Source organism: Nicotiana attenuata, unplaced genomic scaffold, assembly GCF_001879085.1.
Source record: "Nicotiana attenuata strain UT unplaced genomic scaffold, NIATTr2, whole genome shotgun sequence".
Taxonomy (NCBI): domain Eukaryota; kingdom Viridiplantae; phylum Streptophyta; class Magnoliopsida; order Solanales; family Solanaceae; genus Nicotiana; species Nicotiana attenuata.
In genome coordinates this window covers 717260-728834 of record NW_017670332.1, presented here as the reverse complement: position 1 = coordinate 728834, position 11575 = coordinate 717260, and the positions used below count along the sequence as shown (strand labels likewise).

The window sequence follows — 11575 nt, the reverse complement described above, 5'->3', positions numbered from 1 at the left end:
ACAGCCTTTTTCCAGGAAAAAAAAAAGATAGACTTTGAACTTAGGTGTACGAGTCCAAGATTCAGGGAAAGACGGAGTTATAGCCGGGATGATGTCCTTGGTGGAAATAAAGACAAATCACTCCATCCACCCACGGTCATTATCGTCATCCATGCTGGTGAGCAAAGCATGGTGGCCACGTTTGCTGATTTATTACTCCCCCACGGAAAATCTTGGAGGGAGTAGAGATGCATCAAACGAGCCAAGGTGAGCTCCTCTTTTGTTTCCTGGCACAGCCGCCGCAGACATGTCATCGTTTGCCACACCTAAGGGCCCACCTGTGCCAAACAAATCTGGTATCTTTGGCACAGCTCCAAAATTACGGGGTCAAGTCCCCTGCTCAAATAGAACATACCCAAAGTGAATGGGTACGCGTAAATGTATGTGAAGCCCTTCTTAGTGATGGTTACTCGCTCCACCAGATCGGGAACAATAATGTTGAGGTCGTGGCAATCGCAATCCTCCTTCACAGCAGGGATGCTGGAAGGGCGAATAGAAGAGGGAAATTAGCCAACAGCCCAAGTGCGAGGGTTTGAAGTAGGGAACTTCTCTTCAAAGTCCGTGGCTGTGTTGAGATGTTTGGGGATAATGGTGCTCACCGTGGGAGGATCAGCATCAACATCGATTTCTTTGTCTTTGCTCTTCTTCGTGTCCCCACCATAGAGAAGACCGGAGTTCTTGGAAGAGTTAGTAAAAGAAGCCATGATCAGCAGAAGGTGATAAGAGTTCTTTGAAGAAGATTAAAGAAAGATGAAAGCAGCAAAGAGTTAAATGCAAAGAAGTTAAGAGAGTTTGTAAAAATGTTAAGTGTAAAAGAAGAAGACTGAGGCGTATAAGTAAAGGAATAGGCGGCTAAAATCGTGACCATGACTACCTCGAGAACCGGCAAAAATATTGCTAAATCATGGAGTAACACGTGTTCAGGGTATTAGATGCGAAGAGACGTTCGTCTTATCAAGTGTCAGAAACTTTTCAGAAGGGTTCAGAAAATTTTCCGCCAACAAAGAAATCTTCACCAACTTCCCGATGACACAAAGATGTGCCACCAGAAAGTAGGGTATCTGGATAGGGCAAAATCGATTCACATTAAATATTCGAATGACAGATTGACACGTGGAACCGGGGACAGACGGAAGATGAAACGAGTAAAAATCAGAACCGAGGACAACAGCTTCGATTGGCATCGGGTAGACCCCGAAGGGAACATTATCAACGAGGGCAAACAAATATTTGCCATCAGGTGACATTCAATGAAGAATATTTCTCAGTATTAAATACACATCCGTTACAGAGAATTTGGCATTCATAACCTGTCGTTACATATTCATCAATGGCCCACATTATTGTCATTTAAGAAGGGCTTGATCCTAGGACCTTGTTACCTAGGTATAGCTATAAATAGTGACTTCAACAATCATTGTAACACTGAAAATTCTGACAAACTTATGCTGCACATTATTCCAAGCTAAATAATACTTTATTTTCTGTCTGACATCATTTTTATTGCTGCCTTCGGAAGTCTTGCTCCCGGAACCAAGCTGTCTGCTATTTTATCTCGATTTCAGCGCTAAGTCTTGTATTTTATTTAATTTATTTATCATTTTGGAATCAAATCGATTCGCTTTTTTATAAATCACGCTATAAATTCAACTGTACAATTTTACGGGTAAACATAATATTTGTTACTCAGTTATATGAGAAATTGAAAATTTGGACTCAACAGAAAACCTACAAGATTTCATATAGATGAATTTCCCAGACCATTAGGAGCATTGATGTTTCTACTTACCAATTTAGCACTAATCCACTCTCTTGGGGTCTTTGTCAATCTTGATTATGGAATTTTGAAAAAACAAATGCCGTAAAAAGAAGAAAACGTGGCTGTATATTTATAGTTTTTTAGAATTCATATGTATTTTGCGAGTGAAAGAAGAAATATTTTTTTAAAAAGAGCATCTCATAATTATTATTTTTTTGGTTTATTAGTTTACGGTTCCTGATTTTAGAGGCCTCGTCCATTAGTTATTCGTTTAGTACGCACCTTTGAATTACTTTATTATCTTAACCAGCACATGATTCGCTTGCATAGTGATATAACTTAGGGAGAATCACACCCCAAAAGCTAGCTATTGAGGTGGGAGAGTTCAAGGCTATATAAATTCCACGACAGCACTTTGTAGTCCTTGCAATAGGCCATAACAAACCAACACGCTCCGCATCCGTCATCCTCGACGGCTGTGAGCCAGACATTTCTAGCCTCGGGCGAACACTGCAATACCGACGTCATCATTCAAGGCTCGATGGGCACAGAGGGTCATGGGTAGCTCTAATACCGTTGATACAACCTAGGGAGAAGCATACCCCAAACGCTAGTCATTAAGGTGGGAGAGCCCAAGGCCTTATAAATCTCACATCAGTACTTTGTACTACCGATAAGAGACTCGTCATTCCTTGCGATAGACAATGAATTACTGTATTGTCTTAACCAACACATGATTCGCTTGCAAAGAGTTGATCGACCCTATAGGGGGCTAGTATAGTCCTCACAACAAGTGTCAGGAAAGGCGGAACTAAAATTTGAATCTTATGAGTTTGAAATTCTGACCATTTAAATTTTTGAATTTTAAAACAATAATTCATACATATTTAATAAATTTTTTAATATAAATGTAATGACTGAACTAAAAGGTTCAACCGAACCCGTAAATATATTCTATTTCCCCTCCAGAGTGTTGGATGAGGGGTGTAGGAGGCATTGCGAATGTTCAATTTTATTTTATGATGAACTATTTCTATTCTTTTTATAGGATTGTCCATTTCATTTTTTGATCTAATCACTGCCTATAAATATCAATTCAATATTAGATTCTCTTATTACTAGGACTTAGTGGTCTCTTTGTCAGGAGAGAGGTGATCCAATCACCATTGGATCTCTGAACCTATCGTATCGTATTGTTACTTTAACTACAATGTTTGTTTTGATTGTTACTTAAATTTTATTGTATCGTATCGTAAAATCTGTCGTTACGTAACGATGTAATGTGCCACTTTATGTAACGACCGATTTGGTGTGGTCGCGTCGTTTCTTTGTGTTTTTCTCTCAATCTCACCCTTCATTATTATTAAATAATTTTATTTTATCATTTACCCTACCTTTAATATACCATATCATAATTTTTCTTTATAATATTGCAAGTTTATTCATCATATTACAGGTGCGTGATACCATGAAACGACGCCAAAACGACACAATTCATCCAAACATTGTATTCATCAAACGATACAGTACAATACAATACAATACGATACAATACATTATGAAACGATACGTAACAACCATCCAAACAAGCTGTAAAAAAAATTGTAAATCTTGAAAAACTAGTCAAATAAGATAAAATAAAAATACAGTATTATGACATTGTAGCAGCAATAAGTATAAATTATCTACTTTCAACACTGTAAAGATCTTTATCAAAAGAAAAAAAAAATGGGTGTAGAGATACATAAACGAAAAGCATTTTAATTACAAAACAGAAATTTTGTTTACAGGTTAGAAATGACCTTTGATTCTAGGCAACTACCAAAAGAATTTCCCCCAATCATAAACAAAGATAATATCAATATACAATTATCTGATTTTGATAATGTTAAAAAACTTATGGCCTATGGAACCTTTTACTGTCACCACACCCCATGATAGAAGTAGGCAATTTTCCAACCTTGTCAATCCCTTCTTCAAAAACAACTCCCATTCCCATGAAGAAATGTGACTCAATATGGCAATGGAAGGCCCAAACTCCTGGATTATCGGCCCGAAACCGCAGTGCAGTCCATCCATAAGGATGGACTGGGATTGTGTTCTTCATAATTGGGTTCACAAGGTTGTAATTCTTTGGGTCAATAGATAGGTTGAACTTTCCATTACCATAGCCCATGACCCAAAAGTCATGCCCATGTAAATGCCAAGGATGTGTCTCGCTGTTGTTGGGATTCATTGTGTTGGCATTTTGCAAAATGATGTCCACTGTTGTGTTGAATTTCAACCTGTAAATTGAGTTGCTAGTTGTGGCATTTACATTCTTCTGGACACTGAAAATGTCGTAATTCTCGTGGTTATAGTTGTCCGGAGGAGGGGTTTGCTCGAAAGTGTGCAATAAGTTGTGCTTAAGGGCGATCAGATAAGGCGTATGGGGCATGTTGAATGATACATTATTGACAGACCAACGCACGAAACCATTGATCCTGTTTTGTGTGTTCAGCATGACGATGACCCTGTCCGATGTTTTAGGAGGTGCGTGAATGAAATCCTTATGGGATTTGATTGCAACACTCTGAGCCACCCTCGGGGCTACATCGTTCCAATGGGGCCCCGCGGGTGGTACAGTAGGAGGGTTTCTCCTAGGATGGTTTGGGTAGTAACTGATAATGCCCAAACCATTAGGAGTGGCACTATTCCTGCTGACAATTTTGGTACTTGCCCAATAATTTCTTGAAGGATCTTGATCAGCTTTGATTAGGACTGAGTATGTTTCTCCTGAATAAAGAAAGAGCTTTTGTACCTCAAATGGCTCCACATAGTGACCATCTGCCTCTACAACTGTCATATTATGCCCCTGCAATACAAAATTCCATTAGTAACAAACTAATTTTATACTTTTTTATTTTGACTTGTTGATAGAGGGGATTGTCAACCGGTAAAGTTGTTGTCATGTGACCAGGAGGTCACGAGTTCGAGTAGTGGAAACAGCCTCTTGCAGAAATGCAGGGTAAAGCTGCGTATAGTAGACCCTTGTGATCCGGCCCTTCCCCGGACCCCGCGCATAGCGGGAGCTTAGTGTACCGGGTTGCCCTTTTCTTTTTCTTTTTTTTGATAGAGGGGAATTGTGATTTGTGAGAAAATTACCTCAATTTCAAAACTTAGAGCAGAAAGAGCAGTCAAGCTTCCAATTCTAAGCCTGTAAGTCTTGCCAGGAATAACAATCATTGAATAAGGTGAACATTGAGGATTTGTAGCATTGCAAAGAGTAACATCTGTGCCTGGAGTGGAACAATTAAACCTTCCTTTTCCATGAATCAAGAGTGACTGAAACAGAAAATGAAAACAATATTAGAAACATTACCAGAAAAATAGAGCAAAACATTATTGAATGTTACATAATTACATTAATTAATTACCTGAGGTTCACCAACCCAAACAAAGGGCAATGAAGCAAGACCAGTAGCTTGTTCATAAGTACTCTTATGGTACCAATCAGTGAGAAGAATGTTCTTATCATAGTCATATGAAAATGGCTCTACAACTCCATCTGGAACTAATACTTTGATCATTCCTTGTAGCCCTGCTTGTCTTTGCATACCATAATGAGCATGGTACAAATATGTTCCAGGCTGCACAAAATTTGCAAAAAATTACTTAGAAAACTGATCTCACAATATATAATTCCATACTTAAAAAAAAAAAAAAAAAAAAAAAAAAAAAAAAAAAAAATTACCCTATCAACAACAAATTTGTAAACAAAAGTATCCCCTGGAACAACTGGACATTGTGTGATTCCTTCTGTTCCATCAGCCCATGGTGTTCCAATCTGCAATGAATATATAAAGAGTTTTTTTACATAAATAGCTGAACAAATTCATTGTTTACTTTTCTTAGTCGGTATACATAGATTATGCACTGATTATACATATATTATACATGAATAACACCCATATTACACATCCGCCGGCTATTTTTAGTTTAAGGGTTGGATGGACGGTTATTTAGGTTAATTATTCTATATAAAATTGATAAAACACTTAATAAAAATTTTGAAAGAAAATGGGAAATTTACCTGTCTAATACCATGCCAATGGATAGCAAGGTTTTCAGTTAACAAGCTATTTTTGACTTCAACAACAATAGTGTCACCTTGTTGAGCAACAATGGTAGGACCTGGAGTTTTACCATTGATGCTAACAGAAAGCTTCTTGAAACAATCTGGGGATTTATATTCATACTTAACCTCCCATTTATGATGTCGAACTCGAGCTTCAACTGAAACAGCAGTTAAAAATAACAAGCCTAGAACCAGAAAGTTTACCAAATAACCTTGATGAAAATGCTCAACCATTGTAGATGAGCTTAAAACCAAGAGAGCTCTTTGTTATTTTACTAAGATTTTTTATGTTGATGATTTGCTGCTAAATATGTTGTGCAGTGTGTATCTGTATATAGTTTCTTAATAGACTGGTCAATAAAAAATGCCAGCTTCTCTGACCAAGACAACGTGAGAGTGGGTAATACTCGTTTTCTTCATTCTTTTTTTGTCTTTTTTCTTGTGTGTGTGTGGTGGGGGGGGGGGGGAACTAAGGAGATTGAATTTATCTAAGGTCTTTGCTAATTGCAAAAGTTAGAAATTTTCTCGGGCTCTGGAAAGAAAGAGCAGTGAAGTTTCATTTGATTAAAAAAGTTCTAGTGGGACTGACATTTCGTTGAACAAATTTGACTTTTGTTAAGCTTAGGGCACATCAATTCTCTTTTTTCCTTCTCTTTTAATAAAATGACTATAATTTTGCACGAATAAACTCACTCACCTTATTGGTTTTAAGCTCAAACAAAGAACAGGTGTTGCGGTAAGCTGGCAAGTTTAACTGTCACGACCCGGAATTCCCACCAACGGGACCGTGATAGCGTTTAACATCACACTTGCTAGACAAGCCAATGTTAGAGTTTTACTGACTATTTTCCTTTACATTTCATTGATTAAATCGTAACAAGCTAGAACAGGTAGAATTAAATGCGAAAGTAAGTAAATAACCTTTTTATCCTTATACTATTACCAATAACATTGCCATTACTACTCAGAATCCGGTGTCACAATCCACGAACATACTATGATTTTCTACAAATATCGGTCTGAAAGAAATTACATCTGTTTTGGAAATAAATAAAATAGTACTATAGATATGTAGAAGGGGACGCCAGGGTCTGCAGACGCCAACAGGACTGCCTTGGGTCTCCTAACTATGAAATATGAAGCCAATCTCTCAATCAGCCACTACTAGCTCCAAAATCTGCACAGAAAGTGCAGAGTGAGTATCAGTACAACCGACCCCATGTACTGGTAAGTGCCGAGCCTAACCTCGACGAGGTAGTGACGAGGCTACGGCGAGGCAATTACAATATAACCTGCATACAATGCATAATAAAACAGAAAGAAGAACGGAACAAAATAAAATAGTAACTTGCAAAGTAGGAATACAGAACTCCAGTATTTCATCAGTACCCAGCTATAACCAATCCTTAAGTGAAAAGCAAAACTACAAAATAACTTGCACAGTAGAAGAGAGATACATAAACACATAAACTGATGCGACGCGCATCCCGATCCCACCATATAATCAATATCAATATGAATATTCATCCTTAGTACTCTAGATCAATCCACTCCTATTTATCCTATTGCGGCGTGCAACCCGATCCCACCGTACAATAATAATGCACCCTTATTTCTCCTCAATATACCACCCTTATTACTCCTGTTGCGGAGCGCAACCCGATCCCACCGTATAATAGCATTTCACCCTTATTACTCCTCAATATATCACCATTATTCCTCCTATTGCAGCGTGCAACCCGGTCCCACCATATCAGTACCAATCACCCAATAAGAACAGGAATTTCACAATTTAGCTCAAAACTTTCCTCGATATTTAAACCTCAAATTAAAGCAAACGCAAAGTTGTACAATTATGAAACTTCACTCAAATTATACTACTCAGCGAAACCAATCCAAATCATACCATGAAACACCGATAACCGACTTGAGTCAATAATATGAGACAATGAAACTATGGAATAGCTAATACCTTCGACAATGAAAACAATGTCTAACAAGTAGCAATTTAAGCATGGAAATACCAGTGAAACATGTAGTAGTTAAGGCAGGAAACAATATATTATGAACGGGGAGAAAACAGACAAAACAGATAAAAGCGCATAGGTACTCGTTCCCTAATCCCTCGAGTCAAAGTTAGACCCAACACTTACCTCGATCCACAGGCCACTCACTGCTCAATTACCGTTTTTCCTCTAGTTTTCACCTTCGAACCACTCGTATCTAGTCATAATTAACTTAATAACATCAATTATCGCTAAAGAAATCAATTCCAATACATAATTATAAGTTTCACAACAATTCTCCCAAAAAGTCAAAAACCGACCCCGAGCCCGCTTGGTCAACTCGAAATCGGACCAAAACCCGATTACCCATGCACCCCCGAGCCCGGATATACCATTGGTTTAGGAATCGGACCTCAATTTGAGGTCTAAATTCCCAAATTTTGAAATCCCTAATTTCTACCCAAAAATTCTCAATCCCACCATGAAAATCTTAGATTCTAGGTTGAAATCTTGAAATAAATGAAGTGAAAGATTGAAAGAAACTAGTTAGGAATCACTTACCTTTGATTTGGGGAAGAAATGATCTTTGAAAAATCGCCTAGAGGGTTTCTTGTATTTGGAAGTTTTGAAAAATGAGAAAAATCCCGTCTAAGTCAAGACTTATCAACTGCAGATGTCGCATTTGCGACCCAAGTTTCGCATTTGCGAAGCTCACAAATGCGAGAAAAGTATCGCAAATGCGAACTCCTCGCATTCCTGCAGCCTTCGCAAATGCGAACTTGGACTTCAGCAAATGCGGACCTATTCTTCGCAAATGCGAAACTACCCAGTCCCCCCCCCCCCTGCTCGCAAATGCGAGATTTGTAGACCTGAAGCATACCAACTATGTTTTCTAAGTTCATTTCACTCCGTAGCCTATCTGAAACTCTCCCGAGCCCTCGGGGCTCTGAACCAAACATGCACACAAGTCTTAAACATCATACGAACTTGCTCGTGCAATCAAATCGCCAAAATAACATCTAGAACTACGGATTTAGCACCAAAACACATGAAATTCCTAAGAACACTTTGAAATTCCTATTTTCACAACCGGACGTCCGAATCACGTCAAATCAGTTATGTTTCTCACCAAATTTCACAAATAAGGCATAAATATTATTTTGGACCTGTACCGGGCTCCGGAACCAAAATACGGGCCCGATACCAACAAGATCAAACATTAACCAAACTCATAAAACCATTTGATTTTCAGTCTTACAATTTTCATCAAAAATTCATTTCCCGGGCTAGGAACCTCGGAATTCGATTTCGGGCATACGCCCATGTCTCTTATTTCTATACGGACCCATTGGGACTATCATAACACGAGTCCGGGTCCGTTTACTTAAAATATTGACCGAAGTCAACTAAATTAACTTTTAAAAGCAAAAATTATTATTTTTATCAATTTTCCACATAAAAGCTTTCCGGAAATGCGCCCGGACTACGCACGCAAAACGATGAGGAATAAAATAAGGTTTTGAAGGCCTCGAAACTCGAAATCGAGTTCTAAAACATAATATGACATTTTGGGTCATCACATTAACTTATGTCAAATTTTGACAATACACAATCAATGATTAGGACATGCTCACCTAAGTTTGTGCTATACACCGCATCTCAACATATTTGGGACTAATTAAGATGTAGTCATTATTATTGTTATTTCAAAATATGACTAGGGTTTTCCTTTTTCATTGTATATACGCCAATTAGGGGTATACATGGACCGGGTTGGTTCGGTTTTTTTTTTAAAATCAAATCAAACCAACTATATCAGTTTAGATTTGTCCGGTATTGTCGGTTTTTTGGGTTTTTTGTTATATGAATACAATGTCAATCTTACTCTGTTAAATTTTTTATAAGTAAATATATGTTTAATAAAAATTTAAAAATTGATAAACATATGATCTATTAAAATATTCTTATGAGAGAATTTTTTTAGTAACATGATACTTGTTTTTTTAGTTAGCTGGCAATAATTTTTCGTTGATGTACACTTTCAAGGTTAACCGAATTTAATAATTAAATATAAACCTAAATAATTATATGTTCTATTTAATTTTTAATTATCAAAATACCACTTTAAATACGAAAAGATGTAAGAATTCAATAGATATTGACATATGAATAAGGAAGAACAAAGAGATTGTCGCATTTCAATAACACTTGATAAAAATTTAACAAACAACATATCATTTAAAGTTAATAAAAAAATGGGAGCACTTCATATTCTATTAAATATTACATCCCGTAGGAGAATCTCAAATATTCCTAGATAATTTTTAAAGTAAATTCTATATAAAGTCTTAAAAGTATATATAGAAATCATATATTTATATGTCGGTTTGGTTCGGGCTTTTTTAATCAATACCAAACCAAATCAAACCAAACCTAGTCGGGTTTTTCAATCGGTTTGGTTTGACTTTTTGGTTTGGTGCAGCTTTCCGGTTCGGTTTGTGCACCCCTAATACCAATCCTTTTATAGTAGTTAGCTCATGTGGAGTTAGTTAGAAGACTCCTATATCTCGTACTCACTCCGTTCAATATTACTTGTTCACTATGTTAAAAATATATTTTTACCTTTACTTCTTCATTTTGGCAAATAAAGAGAAAGACAACCTTTTTTTCATGTTTTACCCTTATCATTAACTACTCATTCCCAAATCATTTACTAAGATTTTTTGAAATGCTATCGTTATTATAGCTAAAATTGTAAAATACATACTTCCTTTATTTTTTTCTTAAAAGAAGTGAAATATTAAAATTGAACAATTAAAAATGAACGGAAGGAGTATTTGGTAAGAAATATCTCATAGGGTAAACAAATATTGGGGTTTAATTTTTGACACAAAAATTATAAAATAAAAAAATAAAAAAAATAAAGTAATAAAATCAGGTTTTTAAAAGCTAACTAAAGGTTTAAAATACTGGAAAGAGAGTAACTTTATAAAAACGAAAATTAAACTTATATATAAGGGCTGAATTATTCGTCTTGACCACAACTTATGATCCCGTGATTATGCGTGAATGAAGTCGTTTGTGACTTTGTAAACCTTCAATTATTATCATTATTATTATTATTATTCTATATGCAACATTTGAATGAAGCATAGCAGAGAGCACATGGGGGGTCGAGAATTGTAAATTGATTAAAAAGGAAGATTTCCATGTGAAAACGCGTTATCAAAGTCATCACATATACAGAACGTAAAGGATATCTTTTGTATTATAGAATTCTAAAATTATGGCCTAAAAGTAAATATTTTATTCATGTCCACGTTTGTAAACTAAGATCCACCTACGGAATGTGGCTTTTTCTTTTTTTCTTTTGGTCGTTGGTCCTTGATCTTTACCGTTTTTTTATTCGTAGTGGCGACAAAACAGGATTTGTATCCTTACATTTTGTACTTAATAATTGAAATTAAAGCGGGGAAAAAGAAGAAAAAGAGCAGAAGTTTAAGCTTTAACCAGTGGAGGATTATCTCCATCCACATTTTTTGGTGAGAAAAATTTAAGTCGAAATTTTTTGTGTCATTACACGGTTCTTGAGAATACGATGGCTTCTGTTAAATCTTCCATTTTAAGTTATGAGTACCACCAAAATTTATTGTC

At 36.4% G+C, this 11575-nt stretch overlaps 1 protein-coding gene across 1 annotated transcript; it reads right to left on the bottom strand.

Annotated features, from left to right (window-relative positions):
• Nucleotides 1–3426: 3426 nt before the first annotated feature.
• LOC109237996 (L-ascorbate oxidase) lies at nucleotides 3427–6293 on the bottom strand. Its single transcript, XM_019404421.1, has 5 exons — nucleotides 5871–6293; nucleotides 5532–5624; nucleotides 5215–5427; nucleotides 4943–5122; nucleotides 3427–4652 (listed from the first exon to the last, which is right to left on the bottom strand). Exons 1-5 carry the CDS (start codon nucleotides 6147–6149, stop codon nucleotides 3696–3698), a joined length of 1722 nt encoding a protein of 573 aa, XP_019259966.1. The 5' UTR covers nucleotides 6150–6293; the 3' UTR covers nucleotides 3427–3695.
• Nucleotides 6294–11575: the final 5282 nt, after the last annotated feature.